General features: G+C 34.2%; 2 protein-coding genes across 6 annotated transcripts in view; both read right to left on the minus strand.

Moving 5' to 3' along the window:
• The window catches only part of LOC308689867 (uncharacterized protein), an 11369-nt gene extending 3097 nt beyond the window's left edge, over window positions 1-8272 (minus strand). Inside the window, exons 1-10 of one of the 4 annotated variants that reach the window (XM_081363940.1) lie at window positions 8263-8272; window positions 5809-5858; window positions 5607-5699; window positions 5279-5402; window positions 3316-3466; window positions 2278-2398; window positions 2059-2158; window positions 1241-1346; window positions 1009-1114; window positions 739-817 (exon numbers count right to left, since the gene is read on the minus strand). In XM_081363940.1, coding sequence (XP_081220066.1) covers window positions 739-817; window positions 1009-1114; window positions 1241-1346; window positions 2059-2158; window positions 2278-2398; window positions 3316-3466; window positions 5279-5402; window positions 5607-5616 — 797 coding nt within the window. In that variant the 5' untranslated portion in view covers window positions 5617-5699; window positions 5809-5858; window positions 8263-8272. Of the gene's footprint in view, window positions 1-738; window positions 818-1008; window positions 1115-1240; window positions 1347-2058; window positions 2159-2277; window positions 2399-3315; window positions 3467-5278; window positions 5403-5606; window positions 5700-5808; window positions 5859-6608; window positions 6892-8262 lie in introns of those variants that run through there. The other 3 variants (XM_081363937.1, XM_081363938.1, XM_081363939.1) reach the window with 3 other exon arrangements.
• Window positions 6817-16267, minus strand: LOC308689866 (uncharacterized protein). Of its 2 annotated transcripts, none has more exons than XM_081363935.1 (10): window positions 16135-16267; window positions 14498-14619; window positions 14214-14397; window positions 12560-12704; window positions 12155-12290; window positions 11311-11422; window positions 11120-11201; window positions 10735-10843; window positions 8537-8642; window positions 6817-8403 (listed from the first exon to the last, which is right to left on the minus strand). In XM_081363935.1, exons 1-10 carry the CDS (start codon window positions 16160-16162, stop codon window positions 8348-8350), a joined length of 1080 nt encoding a protein of 359 aa, XP_081220061.1. In that variant the 5' UTR covers window positions 16163-16267; the 3' UTR covers window positions 6817-8347. The 2 variants fall into 2 exon arrangements, with proteins under 2 accessions (XP_081220061.1, XP_081220062.1); XM_081363936.1 differs by having other exon boundaries at window positions 7171-8403; window positions 10735-10789.
• Window positions 16268-16822: the final 555 nt, after the last annotated feature.

Below are 16822 nucleotides of genomic sequence, written 5' to 3' on the forward strand. Positions count from 1 at the left end.
TGATATAAAGTCACAATTGCAAGTTATATAGTCACAGTTGCGAGTTATAAAGTCAGAATTGCGTGATATAGTTGCAATTGCAAGTTATATAGTCACAATTGCAAGTTATATAGTCACAGTTGCGAGTTATAAAGTCAGAATTTGGTGATATAAAGTCACAATTGCAAGTTATATAGTCACAACTGTGAGTTATAAAGTCAGAATTTGGTGATATAAAGTCACAATTGCAAGTTATATAGTCACAACTGTGAGTTATAAAGTCAGAATTGGGTGATATAAAGTCACAATTGCAAGTTATAGTCACAACTGTGAGTTATATAGTCAGAATTGGGTGATATAAAGTCACAATTGCAAATTATATAGTCACAACTGTGAGTTATAAAGTCAGAATTGGGTGATATAAAGTCACAATTGCAAGTTATAGTCACAACTTTGAGTTATAAAGTCAGAATTGGGTGATATAAAGTCACAATTGCAAGTTATATAGTCACAACTGTGAGTTATAAAGTGAGAATTGCGTGACATGAAGTCCCAATTGAGAGTACATTTTTGTCAGAAATGGGAGATATAAAGCCACGAGAAAAAAACATCTGAATTGTGAGAAGTCAGAAAGCTGCAGTTATCTTTTAATTTTTTTTTATTCCATGACGGAAACAAGCTTCCATATTTATTATATTTTTATTCCATGGCAGATATTAGCTTCCATATAAATATCTCCTTTTATTAATAGATTCATACCTGTTTGTTTGCTGGATTCCACCAGTGATTCTCCGGACAGCTCTTTTTGTGCCATATTTATTGTTCACTTGATACATTCCTGTAGACATGAAGATAAAGACATAAAGAAGAGTAATCAATATGTTTGCATTCCTTTTCAAACATGGTTAAGTTTTAAAACTTTAACACGTTTCTCTTAGCAGACGTTCTCTATAGGTAGGCCTCTGCTTTTCCCTCATGTTAGCTGTACACTACAGACTTCTATATATAAAGATTTTTAATGTATCTTACCCCCAAAGTAAAGAGAGTAAGAGAATCGTCTTGCTGTGAATGAAACTTGGCACTGAGGGTTGAGCTGATACAACCTCTCGATTTCTGCACTATCCAGTGAACATCCCTGTAGAGACGCACAAAAAGTCTGTTAGATAAACTGTTAGATTAAAGGAAACGTCACTTTATCCCCCAATAATTTCAGTTGAAGGAATAAGTGGATTTGGAAGTAATAACAGTGTTTAGAACTCACTGGTTTTTGGTACTCAGTCCAAATACCCTCATCACCCATAAACTCCCAGATGTACTGAGAAGAAGAATTTGTTGGGTTTGCCAAGGGAGATGCCAGAATTTGCGAACTGCATGTGATAAAAGGAAATCAAATGGTTTGTCTACAAATACAATTTTAAATATATTGGGATCTCTTCCTGAAAAAGTAGCAGAAGGAATTTCTCTATAAATAGGTTGTAAATAAAGGTATGAATGATTTTACAAGCAATTTATACATAAATTCGTATATGGGCTTCCTGGTACTGTGTTGCTATAAGAATTTGTAAAACCATTCTTACATAAATGTATAATTTAATTTACGTAAGAACTATTTTATGAACAATTTTATAAATTCGTAGGTTGGGTTTGTGAAGAGTATGTGATGCTATAAGAATTCATAAAATAGTTTTTACATAAATATTGCATTTCATTTTCAAAAGAATGATTTTGAGAAAAAAAAAAGTTGAATTTGTGAAAATATTCTAACATGAATTTTGCATTCAATTTACATGAGAATGTTTTTACGAATAATTTATACATAAATTTGTTGGGTGACTTCCTGAAGAGTGTAAACAGTGACACTACCAAAATTAGTAGAATCCTTTTTGCATAAATGTCGCTTTCAATTTACATACGATTTTCGTGTACAATAATAGTTTACAAAAAAGAGTGTAAACGATGTTACGATATAAGACTTTGTAAAACCATATTGCCTTCAATGCAACAATCTACGTATGGATTTACACAGTAATTCCTTCTGCTTTTTCATGAAACTGAGCCAATAATACCGGAAAGTAATACCTGTTTTGATTACTGCTGTTGCTCGTTACTATTGCGTTGAATTTTGGTCGCCGTCTTACTTTCCTGGACATGTATGTGGATAGATTTGTTTGAGTCATGGCTACAACATTCCAAAAAAAAAAACATGAAAACAAGTTAGTGGTTTCAAATGAATTTTTTTTTAGAAAGACACTTTTGTTTCACAGCCATGAAGGTAATCGGTCTCATTTGTCAGATTACCAGTGAAGTCCACGTTGTAAGTCATGCTTCCCGCAGTAAACTGGACTGAGCCACTTGGGTTGCTGTTGTACTGCTGCTCTATAAAATCGCTTCCAATTGAGGATGCTCTCCCACCGTATCCCTGCAGAAATCAGAGAGGAAACAAAATAAAGGCTGATCAACAGACTTTGTGTGCTACATAATATCTAGCAGGACTGCCAACTTTTTCAGTTTAGCTTTCTAATCGAATTTCATGAGCTTACAATTCAATTTCGATGTCGATTCAATATATATTCATTTGGGTATACATGTACATGTTCATTTTTCTCAAAGGAAAAAAATATCTAATGTTGTAAACTAAACAGGGAAACCTGACAGCTTGTACATTATTAGTAAAGGTTAATTAATAACTGATTTGTATACAATTGCATGACACCGTTTTTACAATAATAACATATCTAATGTAAATATCTAATGGTATTAGAGTAAAAATATAATGAATATATAATATTCAAATTGTTATGATTTTCATGTACAGTAATAGTTTACAAAACAGTGGTTACAATGTTACGATATAAGACTTTATAAAACCATATTGCCTTCAATGCAACACTTTAGGCTGTTTTTTTTTGCAAAATACTCATTTTTCTCGAGTACATTTTTCTTGTACATTTTTCATCCATACAGTTTATGGATGTATAATGTTTCTGAGATAAATGTAATGTAACCTGACACATTGTTTACATGCTGTTTTATCTGTGGTTGAAACTTTATATAAGATATGAGACATTTCATTAAGTTGTACTGCTGACTTCAACATACCCTCTGATGTTAATTCATGTTTTTTTTGTACAGTAACTAGTAGTAAAGAGGAAGAGATGATCGTTCAATTGCACTACCGCTTTGCTTGAACTGAGGTGCAAAATATGTAGGCTGAGACTGTTTCATATCGAAAATAACCTGTTCTGTCTTGTCTATCAGCATATTGTCGCATGTTTTTTTCCATGAGAATATGGATGTGTGGCGTAATGAATATAAGATATCTCTAGAGCCACTTACCTGAGATCCATATTCACACCAGCGATGGTTATCTTTGTAGTACCAGCCTACTTCTTGTTTCTGGTCAGGGGACAGCAGTGTATTGCGCCGTATACTAAGGTTACGAAGAGGTCCACTGACTGTCATTTCGTCAAAGTCAATATTGACGGCCCTGTGCAATGAATGGGAAAGGCTTAAATTAATGTTTAAAGGGTATTATTTAATTCACCCAAAAATGAAAATTCTTTCATTAATTACTCGCCCTCATGTCGTTCAAAACCTGTAAGACTTTCGTTCATCTTTGGAACACAAATGAAAATCTATTTAATAAAATCTCAGAGCTTTCTGTCCCTCCATAGAAAGGTATGCAACTACTACTTTGATGCTTCAAAAAGTTCATAAAGAGATCGTAAAACTAATCCATATGAATTTGAGAGGTTTAGTCCAAATTTTCTGAAGAGACATGATCACTTTATATGATGAACAGATTGAATTTTATTTACATATTAACCTTGATCAACGGAAATAAACAGAAACTCAATTGCTTGACGCGAGAACAAACCTCTTGTGGAAGCTCAAAAGTGCTGCGTAACACGAGAGTGAACCTCATTGGTTCTTGAGGAAGCTCAAACGTGATGCGTAACACGAGAATGAACCTCATTGGTTCTTGAGGAAGCTCAAAAGTGCTGCGTAACACGAGAGTGAACCTCATTGGTTCTTGAGGAAGCTCAAACGTGATGCGTAACACGAGAATGAACCTCATTGGTTCTTGTGGAAGCTCAAATGTGCTGCGTAACACGAGAATGAACCTCATTGGTTCTTGAGGAAGCTCAAACGTGATGCGTAACACGAGAATGAACCTCATTGGTTCTTGAGGAAGCTCAAACGTGCTGCGCAACACGAGAATGAACCTCATTGGTTCTTGAGGAAGCTCAAACGTGATGCGTAACACGAGAATTAACCTCATTGGTTCTTGAGGAAGCTCAAACGTGATGCGTAACACGAGAATTAACCTCATTGGTTCTTGAGGAAGCTCAAACGTGATGCGTAACACGGTAATTAACCTCATTGATTCTTGAGGAAGCTCAAACGTGATGCGTAACACGGTAATTAACCTCATTGGTTCTTGAGGAAGCTCAAACGTGATGCATAACGAGAATGAACCTCATTGGTTCTTGCAGAAGCTCAAACGTTTGCGTAACACGAGAATGAACCTCATTGGTTCTTGAGGAAGCTCAAACGTGATGCGTAACACGAGAATGAACCTCATTGGTTCTTGAGGAAGCTCAAACGTGATGCATAACGAGAATGAACCTCATTGGTTCTTGAGGAAGCTCAAACGTGATGCATAACGAGAATGAACCTCATTGGTTCTTGAGGAAGCTCAAACGTGATGCGTAACACGAGAATGAACCTCATTGGTTCTTGAGGAAGCTCAAATGTGATGCGTAACACGAGAATGAACCTCATTGGTTCATGAGGATGCTCAAACGTGATGCGTAACACGAGAATGAACCTCATTGGTTCTTGAGGAAGCTCAAACGTGATGCATAACACGAGAATGAACTTCATTGGTTCAAACGTGCTGCGTAAAACACAAATAAACCTCATTGGTTCTTGCAGAAGCTCAAACGCACTGCGTAACATACTAGAATGATAAGTGGTAGTTGCGTAGCTGTCTATAGAAGGACAGAAATCCCTCAGATTTCATCAAAAAGATCTGCATATGTGTTACGAAGATGAAAGAAAGCCTTGTGGGTTTGGAACGACATTAGGGTGAGTAATTAATGACAGGATTTTCATTTTTGGGAGAACTATCCCTTTAATCCTTTACAGAATATAATATATTAATAAAAATACTTAAATATATGACTGGTAGTGTATAATAATAATAAAAATACATGAATACAAACAAAATCAGTGAATGTAAAGTCAAAATTATACTGATAAAATGATCTCTGCAATGAATTTAAGACCAACTAACCCTATGTTGAAGTAGATGGTGATCCCATTCGCCCCTGGCTGACAGTAATGGGCCTCAATGACAAGATCATTAGCGATAGAAGTCCACTCCGTTCCACTGAACAGCTGCCACTCAAAGTGGTTACCTGAGGATTTGAATGAATGGATGATGGAATGAATGAATGAATGAATGAATGAATGAATGCACTGAAAAAATAAACACTCAATATGGAAATGTTCATTTCTCATTAAGTTATTATCCTAATAAAGAAATGATTTTGTCAGATATCCTTATATTTGCTGCAAAACAGAAACCAAAAAAAGAAAAGATATACATAAGCCAACATTACCTGTCGCCATGTTGTTAGATAATGCTGCGGTGTCTTCCTGAATAACGATAGCCTAGAGATTGCAATTTAACCATTTATACTTCTTTTTTTTTTCTGTTAAATACAAATGTCAACACAATGTGTAAAAATACTGTATCAAACAGAATCCTTCTACAATCATATGGTAAATCACAAGGTAAATCAGAATAATTGTGTCACCTACCTAAATCATAATAGCTGACATCCTCTTTAGCTCCTTTTCTCTTCACACTGCTAAACAAATAGATAGAGACCAGGCTATTTTTCAGTAGAACATTTAATGAAACGTGTTTGAAGTAGGCCTACACTAAGTAAGATTTGAAACTCCATACAGATAATGTGTTTTAAATAGGCATATTAGTAAACCACACAGTTCTATCTCAAAAGCAACATTTATATATATATTTAAAATATGTTGGAAACTCCCTTCAGAAAGGTAACAGAGTTGACTGACTTGTTTAAATGGCCTTTGGATTCAAGATCATGAAACTAAGTGCTTCATAGAAAGACAATGTAATGCTGATATTTCGACATACATATTCACTTTTTAATTATCAGTTATTAGATACAGAATCGCTGGTTGACATTTCAAGATCGCTTGCTAAACGTCGCACAAAACACAAGATGTTTGATAACCTCGTGAATGTTTGATTGTCGTTTTCACGTTACACTTGGAATATTTCATGGGGAAAATGATTACCGCAAAACCTATGGACTCCACTTTTTAATAATACCTACGTCATAAAAATGCACTATTTTTAATAATGCACGTTAATCTAAAAATGTAAACAGAGATATAGGCTACAATAAAATGCAGAAGTACATGAGGGACACAAATCCCGTTTTGATGAATAACTTAACCAACATTTACAACAATTTAATCAGATCTGCGATCGAAGCTGTTGGACCCTCTCGGATAACTTATGTTGTTAAAAAACGCCATGAAATGATTAGTTTTGAAGTACTTTAAGGGTTTGTACTCACCATATATACTTCCTAGACACCGCTATAGCGTCGGTAGCATGTTTAAAATCTAAAAACGTATTTGTCAAGTAAACGTACAGTCGAATGTTTTGTTGGCATTTAAACTGCTCCACAGCAGAATCACTGACAGTTTCGGTTTCTTTTCTGGCTTGTGTGAACAAACAGCTGGAGTTTCGAGGGTGTTTACTGGTTGTATTTACATATCTTTCACTGCTTAAAACGACTTTAAGACGACGATGACGACCTGTTGTATAGTTGTAGCCTATATATTTTTTTGTATGTGGGCTAGCTATTTCTAACCGAGCTGTATTTTTTGTCAAATTTTGCAAGTGTGAAAATGATTTAATTGTGTGTTTTTGCGAATACAAAAAATCGTTAAAATTAGCCTAGACAAAGATTCTGCCATTTTCTTTTAAAAGTGTTTTAAACAAAAAATGTAAATTTCCACTACCAAATGCTGTCAAACATGTAATTTGAGATATGATTGAAATTATCGTCATTAAAATACTAGAAAACATCTTGTTATTTGTATTCAGTGTGTTGTAGTTAAATAAGGCCACGTCATTTCATAATTTTTATTTATTTTATAATCAAGTAGCACTTATAAACGCATCATGCACTTCCACAAATTCTTGCATATGCTGTTGCTGTCACGTTTGGTTTGGGGTTTTGGTTCAGCATAACTTGACTTGGCATGACCATAACACAACATAACACGCCAACAGAGGTTTACAGTGAACAAGACAAGAGACTGTGGAAACATGAGGTCAATAATACAGAGACTAATGACTTGACAAGACACAAGGATGAAATAATGAACCAATGAATGAGAACACATTAAACAAGGAAGCACATGACATGATCAAGAGAGGACAAGGGAATTACATGACAAAGGGGAGCAAAAGGCAGGATAACATGACTAGGCTAGCCTAAACCACAAAGATAAGACATGAAACAAAACCAAAACTAAACGTGACAGTTGCATGTAAACAGTTCAGTTTATAATCAATTAACCCAGTAAAAACAGCTTCACACAAATGATTGTCATGAAGTGGTAATTCACTTTTGTAATGTAAAAATATTCACTCTGTATTCACACAGTTTTATTGTGCTATCCCTATTTATCCCTGAATCCACATTTGTTAACCCTTTCAGCAAGTCGGAGTGTTAATGCTAAAAAAACTAGGCCTGAGTGCACTTGGAAAATGAAACTGTCCAAGCTGTGTGTAAACATTGGCTGTCAGGCAGTTGCACAGGCAAAAAACATGCATGCCTGTATTGCTATGGCACAATTGTTGATAAGAATAATTATAGAATAACCAAACATGATAACATTTCAAAATATACAATTTTTCTAATTAAACAAGCAAAATATATATGATTCCTGTTGCTTGTTTTTAAGTTGATGTGGCAAGCAGCATCCCAGACAGATCCGGCCCACGTCATGGTGGTACACGTAGAACCAGATGTGGGCCGGATCTGGGCCGACACGATGTTGCTGTCTGGGATTTCAAATAATTCATATTAACATAAAATAAATGAAAATGACTGATTCAAGTTCAAATTTCGCACAAGGCAGTTTACGAAACAAAAAAGTGAATCCTGTTAAAACATCCTAACCCATAATCCCAAATCATAATTACTAAATAACTACATGATTCGACTCTTTATTTGCTGTTTGATCTCAAGTATTTGCCAACATCCGTTGCAAGACGTTCCGCCGCCTTTTCCGCCGCCTTTTACACACGCCTGATCTTGCGTTCGGCCTTAGTGTCCTGGTTTACTTGTCTCATCTCTATATTAAAAAAAGAAAAAGACAAAGCAACATTTATCATATTAAAAAATCATGTTCAAGAAGATAGTAATGTTAATAAACCCAAAGACATTTAAATGTTTCACATAGTTTCTAAATGCTTTTGCTGACATACTTGCAAAATCCAGAGTGTAAGCGACATGATTCACAGTGAAATGCATGGTCGCTTGGCTCTGTTGGAAACACCTCTCAATGTCAGCACTTGAGACTGAACAACCACCCTATTGAAAAACAAGATCAGTCACAGCAATTTCAATCTCTCTCTCTCGATAATTAAGGGCTAATGTACATTCAGCCCGTCATTACTGCAATCTAAACCACTTCAGGAAGATCAGGACTGGTCACCCTGAAGGATTTTATATTGCAATAATTACTGGTTGAATGCACTTTCCTGCTTATTATACAGCTATCAAATATATAATTACATGGTCATGAAAACTTGAGTTAACGTTTTTGTATGTAATATTTTCTATATAGGCTTATATTTGTATTTTGTAACACAATACAAATCCAATACAACATTAGTTTAGTATTATTGAGATCCTATTATAGTGGGGTTCTGCAGGTTTTATGAAGGTGAATTTAAGCGTTTTAAATACCTTTTCAAGACCAAGTAAAGAAAAATTGAAGGAATAAATTGAAGGCAACACAATACGTCAATATGTTCTCGAAACACTGCACATTTTCTTTGTCTCCCTAATCAAACACACCTGATTCAACTCATCAGCTTATTAACCCATGTGATAATGAGCTGATAAATTGAATCAGGTGTGTTTGATTAGGGAGACAAAGAAAACGTGCAGTGTTGGGGTGCCGGCAGGACAGGTTTGGGAACCACTGGTATAAGCAACACTTCAGAGTCTGAAAATACAAATTCCAACAGTCTTTTACCATATCTTTTATCTTTTACCATATCTTTACCATATCTTTTGATCACACAGCAAAAAACAAGTGATGTTCTTCCTCAGTATCTTTGTCTTGTTTTCCAGTGCAAATATCTAAAGATTCTTAAATCAAGATACATTTACTGGAGATACAAAATGACAAAATATGAAGTCTTGTTTACTGAGAAATTGATCAAAATTAACTTTTGAGTTTATGATTAAAACAAGAACAAATATCTGCCAATGGGCTTGGAAAATTGATAGATATTTGTTCTTGTTCAATTTTTCAAGTAAATGTATCTTGACTTAAAGATGCTTAGATATTTGTATTGTAAAACAGGACAAAAAAACTGAGGAACATTTCATGCCATTACTTTATTCATTTAAGACGTTCTGCTCTGATTTAAGTGTGTAAGGGCGAATTAAGACCTTTTTTAAGCCCCGCAGAAACCCTGTGATATTTTGAATAATTCTTTTAATTTTTCGATATTAATTCGTTTTAGTAATTTTTTTGTGCGTTTTTGTAATTTTTATTAGTTTTTTATTTTTATTTATTATTATAATTAATTTGAGTTTTTTAAGTACATCAAGGTAAATGCTGCCTTCACTCCATGCCGTAATTACCGTAAATGACAACACGTGACTTTCTATTCAGAGTTGTTCACGTCCTCAAACTTGGAATTGTTTCATAGTAGTGTTTCTATGGCGACACTATCAACAGCAAAATGAATCTGCAGCGGTCACGTGGTACAAGTCGGAGCACTCAGTCAGAAACGTACCAGTTTACAAGTTGTATTTGGGTAGGGTATGGTAAACTGAAGGGACGTTTACACGACACCGCTTTCAACTAAAACGTTTTTGAAACCGATACCGTTATAGCCTCGATGTAAACTACAAAAACACGAATTTGTGTTTTTCGTGATGTCATACGCATGTGTATTACTTGTTCAGTCTATAGGCGCGTAGTTTTTCTTTACAAAGTGACATCGCTACTGCATACCAACTACTGGCCTGGCATGAATACTACAGCGTTTTTAATTGTTTTAAACGATCTTTAAGGATCTGTGTGTCATTTTGACAACCTTGTCGACTGTACATGAGAAGTGCAAAGTAAAAACCTTTCTGAAAATTTAAGTCATTTTATTAAAAAGATAATAATACTAAAGCCCCCTGAGGCTGTTTTTACTTCAGCCATCAACCGTTTTGAGTCGCAAAAGGTGCAATTATCATTTCTAACATGTGGTTTAAACAGAGACACAAAAGATCAAATGTACTGTACAGTTTGACAGTCATTATACAAAATGTAAGAATCAAGTATTTTAGAGAACCGTATGGTATAATATACACATAAAAAATAGTCCTCAAAGTTTTAACATACTAAAAAAGTATTGTGCATTTGTAAATAATCAAAGAAATATAGAAGTTTTACCGTGTTGTTGAAGGTGTACCACTGATTTCTCCCTTTAAACTGCCACACTGGAGTTCTATTTGTTGGAGGATTCAACAAGTTTTTGATTTGAGATGTTATTCCTTGTAATCTGTTTTGTGAGCACATTGCACTGTTAGTAGTGTAAGTTATGTGCATTACTTTTAAACAATAATGCAAATCAATTTAAACACAACGCATTTTACGTATGAATGAAACAGAATATTCAATGAAAAAAACATTGAATGTTTTTTTTTTTTCAATGGACTGAATGGAGAAAAGTAGGTGTTATATACCTGAATATCACAAGGGTAGCACTTTTATTTCAATATGCCATATTGTAACGTGATAAGGCAAAGAGTCAAACATGAATCTGTTCAGTATTTACCCTCCACTTTGTGATGCTTCATATTTAGGGCGGCGTCTAACTCGCCTTTTATTGCCTGTAGATACATTTATCTGACACATTCCTGGAAACACAAAGACATTCATGAATGTGACCTTTCCTGTTTATTCCTGAAAGGAATTGAAAAGAAAAGATGTGTGTGTGTGTGGGGGGGGGGTGAATATGAAACAAACCTTTGAAGCTAATCTCATACTGTGCAGAGTCGATGCTGAACTTAACTGAACCACGTTGGTTGTTTTGATACGCCGTCTCCAGTTCTGAGCTCTCAATTGGACTGGTTTTGCCCTATAGAAACACAAATACAATCAATAGATATTCATTAAATAATAATCAAACTCATTCATGCATAATATCACTTTCATATCCATATAATATTATAGATATAACTAGGCAAACACAGGAACAATACATCTAAAAATAACACAAAACAGGAGAAACAAGGCAGGAATGTAACAATAATGACTTGTGTATAGGTTTATTGTTTTTCTTGTCCCAAACCCAGACTTTCAATGTTAAAATGTCCTTTATATAAATATTTTGTGGAGTGTATATACAATTTCTGTGGTAAAATCCATCATATTCCACATCCAACATAAAAATATATGATTTATTACTTAAAACTATGGAACTATGATAGTCTAAAAAAAGTGAATTTTTTTTTTTATTATTATTATATTATTTATATTCTATGTATTTTATATACTTATTGCTCAGTGCATATGTCATTTTCATTACGGTAAATTCAAGCTGTAATTTTGACTATTATACCCCCCCCCCCCCCTAGATATCACTTAGCCTTAAAGCAATTAAATCAGTCTATGTTTTAATTCCAAAATGTATAGTCATTTCCAACACAATTTTGTTTTTGAAAAATGTTAGTTCAGAAAAAAAAAGAGGAAAATGACAATATATTCAACTAGGAAATTGTTAGTGGACACATTTAGTTAAAACTAGTGAGACTGTGAAAGTGTGTTTATTTTGCAGTGTGCCGGTCACATCCATGAGTGTAAAACTCACCTTCCCTCCATACTGGTACCAGCAGTGGTTACCTCTGTAATACCACAACCACTTTGTATCCCTTGAGCTCATACGTCGCACTTTAATATTCTTTTTTTTAAGAACTCTCATTTTAGTGAAATCAATCGAAATGACCCTGTAATGTGGATGAGAAGGAGTCAACACGTCAGTTACTTATAGCTGCAATAATCGAGTTACAAGAACATATTACCGGGATGTGGCCAAAACTGCAAATTTGGCAATAAATAAATAAATAATAATAATAAAAACATACAGCGTGTTACAGCGTACAGGAACAAAATGTGGGAAAATATTGACAGAATATTCATTTTTGGGTGACTATTCCATTAAATCTTTGTAAAAATCTTGGTACACGCAAATAAATATGTATTTGTTTGCACATACCCGGCACGGGTGTTATAGATCGTGATTCCTTTGGTGTTGGGGAGTGAATACTGGGCTTCTAGAATGTGATCATGGGTAATGTTCTTCCAGCCCTTTCCAAAATTCAACTGCCATCTGTAGGGCCCGTCACATTCTTCATCAGCGACTGTATGTGATTAAAAAAAAGATCAAATGACTACTGATGATTAAACATACACACATCAATATAAACACAAGCATGAGTGATTGTACTTTATTACTATACAGAATTATACAACAGATCTCAATTGTATTTATCAATCATATTCATTCCAGTGTTGTTAGTGTTAACTAGAACTAATACTATTTTTTTTAATTATTGTTATCGTTGATTGAATTAAACCTGCAATAAAATAATAAATAAAATATATTAGATTCAAAACTTAAAGGGATACTCCACTTTTTTTGGAAATAGGCTCATTTTACAACTCCCCCAGAGTTAAACAGTTGAGTTTTACCGTTTTTGAATCCATTCAGCCGATCTCCGATCTCACTTTTAGCATAGCTTAGCATACATCATTGAAGTGGACATGACCATTAGCATTTCTCTCAAAAAAATTACCAAAGAGTTTCGATATTTTTCTTATTTAAAACTTGACTCTTCTGTAGTTACATCGTGTACTAAGACCGACGTAAAATGTAAAGTTGCGATTTTCTAGGCTGATATGGCTAGGAACTATACTCTCATTCCTGCGTAATAATCAAGAAACTTTACTGCCGAACCATGAGTGCAGCAGGCGTTATGATAGACGCAGTGCGGAGTTGACGGAGTTGTAAAATTAGCCTATTTCCAAAAAAAGTGGAGTATCCCTTTAAGCTTAGAACATTTTGAAAATTAGAAATGTTGCCCTGGCAAATAACGGCAAAAAAATAAAATAAACCTGAAATACGAATAATTTAATCTAAATATATTAAATAAATAAAATGTCAACTACACTAAAACTGACTAAAACTAAAAGTAAAAGTGTCTTCAATATGAATAAATATTAAATATTATATATATATATATATATATATATATATATATATATATATATATTAATAATACTAAAATGACTTCGTCGAATCGTTTGAAAAAAGCCAATGAAATTTAGTCTTTGGTCTCAGAGGACATACATTATATTATATTATATTATATTATATTATATTATATTATATTATATTATATTATATTATATTATATTATATTATATTATATTATAGTTCTGGTCATCAAATCTAATTGGACAAGATAAGTTATTTTGAACTTAGAGCCAGTTTGTTTGAAAGCTAAGAAAAAAGGGTAACACTTTATTTTACAGTGTCCTTGTTACATGTACTTACCATAGTAATAACAGTAAATTATACATAATTACATTCAACTAACCCTCAACCAAATCCTAATCCTACCCTAACCCTATAGTAAGTACATGTAGTTAATGATTATTACTCTGTAATTATACATTTAAGTACTTTCTACCAATGACACCTTAAAATAAAGTGTAACCGAAAAAAGTTTTCGTGTAATAATACATGTGGAAATGCTTTTTCACTTAAGTTTCTTTAACTTTTAATTGAGTATTGATGATACAGTCCCTAAATTTTAATTAAAAAGTACAATTTCTCAGTTAACTTTTCCACCCTCATCCACACATACCTTCAGACGAGGCTCTGCTATCTCGTCTACTGTGTCTGGACGATGAACTCGGAAGGCTGTGGCTGAGATGACACCCGGCACCATACTTGCATGAACCCTTCAGAAAGTAACTGCATATGTGCTCCTTCCTACACTTGTCCCCAAAACGGCAGTTACCACGGTTGTAATGCATACAAACGTCACGCTTGAACACAAAGCATCAGAATTGATTAAGATTCATTCATTTATTAAGCTGCATTCACACTCAGTAATGATGATTATTTCTAATGTAGTCTTAGATATACCTTGCCAGATGTGTGTGCAGCTGCTTCGGTGTCAGAGGCAGAATCGGTGGCTGCCTCCGAGTCCGTGTCACTGTCACTGAAATCTGAGCAACTATCACTAGATTGCTGACTGCTGTCTTCACCTAGGAAGAAAGGAGTGCTCTTTATTGATATGAGAACAGTTTTAATCAATGATTGTAAATGAATTTTTAGACAGTTTGACAATAATGATAAAAATGTATGCATTGAGGAGTCTGGGGCTAGTTGTCACACAGGGAAGGGCTTTATTTCTACTATGGTTGGTTTTTATAAACAGCCATATACTTTCTTTGTGTGTGTGTGTGTGTGCTACTTTTTAATTGTTCTTTATGCTCATCAATGCTGCATATATTTGATTGAGTACACTAAAAACATTACTATTGTGAAATATTATTACAATTATTAAAAGAAATCTTTTCAATTACATAACATTTTAAAATGCAATTTATTCCTGATATGGCAAAGCTGAATTTTCAGCAGTCTTCGGATGAACGTGATCCTATAGAAATGATTTGGCGCTATTATTATCAATGTTGAAAACAGTTGTGCTGCTTAATATTTTTGTGAATTTAAAATATTTAAAAATGAATAAGAATTACATTAGTAATTTATACATTCTGTGAAAGTTTATCCAAACAGGGTTTCTTACCACATAGGGGGTCAACTTACCAGGGGCCATCTTATCCTTCAACTAAATTAGCAAATGTTTCGGTTTAATTCCTTTCATAACACACTGGCTGATTCATCATCATCCTGCACATGCTAAACTTACATCTAAATACGGTACAATTGGCATCTACCATTAGGTAGCCTACTAATATAATCCCACATATGTGTTTTTATAATGCTATAATTCACATTTGAGTAGTAAATAAGGGACAAAGATGTAGCTACCTTAAAAGGATACCACACATGTGACAACTTGGCACATTTTTTTTCTGAGAGCTGTACTGGACGGTCACTTTTTAAATATTAGTCTGGGTGTTTTCACTTTCAACCCATGTTTGGGTCAAATATGGACAAACCCAACCGTTGGTTTACATTTTTAAATTGAATTTTTTAAACCCACCGGTTGGACAAATCCATGTTTGACCAAAACATGAGTTGAAACAACCCGACATAGTTCGCATCGTCATATATGTGTGCATATACAGCGGTAGCAAGTTGCACAAACCGCAAATCTAAAGTTTAGGACCAACTTTGGACCACCTGTAGGTCAAACATCAACGCTTCCCATTGTTTCAACGCTTCCCAACCATTCCTATCACCATCAACGCTTCCCATTGTTTCAACGCTTCCCAACCATTCCTATCACCATCAACGCTTCCCATTGTGACAACATGTCTCGTTATTAAGGTAAGAGACTTTGCCTTTCCAAAATAAACACCCTGAGATATGTTCACTGGAATAAAACTTACAAGTAGTAAAGTTTTAGTGAAATATTTCTAAATGAGAGTGACGCCTTAACCAAGAGAGTGTCGACCGAAACCGCAGACAAGCTAGATCAATGCAATACTTGAGATGAAAAGATTGCTGAAAAGTCTTCTAAGTATGCTACTGACAGCTTATATTATGTGTTTAATGTACTTTTGTTTATTTGATATCGGTATGAAACTCACCCGAGTCATCTCGATAGTTCGAAGCCATATTCCTAAATGAAACGCCCTTTGCATTCTTTCAGTTTCATTTTCTAGTAAATAAAACTGCATATAAGAGTAGGCAACTAAACAATCAGGCTATCGTTGTTTTGACGAATTAATACATTATTTTATATTTGTTTTACGTAAAGATGACACGTAAAGGGTTTTAAAGTCCATTTGAACTAAAATAAATAAATAAATCCCCATAGTACAGCAATAAAATTAATGTATCTTCTTCAAGAAGATATTTTTCAAGCTCTGGCGCCACCTGCAGGGCAGAAATAGTAAACGCAGGCGCTTTTAACAGCTTTAGCAGTGAGTCTAAATTTAAAGGGATAGATCACCCAAAAATGAAACATTTTATTATCATTTACTCACCCAAGTTGTTCCAAACCTGTATGAGACTCTTTATTCTGCTGAACACAAAATAAGATATTTTGAAGAATGTTGGTAACTGACAGTTTACAGTAGCCATTGACTTCCATAGTATATTAGTCAATGACTACTGTCGTCAGGTTAAGATTCTTCAAAATATCTTCTTTTGTGTTCAGCAGAAGAAAGAAACTCATGCAGATTCAGGACAACTTGAGGGTAAGTAAATTATGGGGGGAAAAATAATAATTTTGGGGCAAACTATTTAAAGGAACACTCCACCCTTTTTGAAATA

Source organism: Scardinius erythrophthalmus (genome assembly GCF_964197995.2).
Source record: "Scardinius erythrophthalmus genome assembly, chromosome: 4".
NCBI lineage: Eukaryota > Metazoa > Chordata > Actinopteri > Cypriniformes > Leuciscidae > Scardinius > Scardinius erythrophthalmus.

Coding starts and splice junctions, on each gene's coding strand:
- LOC308689866 (XM_081363935.1), bottom strand. CDS start 16,162: ATGGCTTCGAACTATCGAGATGACTCGG. Junction 11,423..12,154: donor GGTACCAGTATGGAGGGAAG/GTGAGTTTTACA, acceptor GTGTTTCTATAG/GGCAAAACCAGTCCAATTGA. Junction 11,202..11,310: donor GTATGAGATTAGCTTCAAAG/GTTTGTTTCATA, acceptor TTGTGTTTCCAG/GAATGTGTCAGATAAATGTA.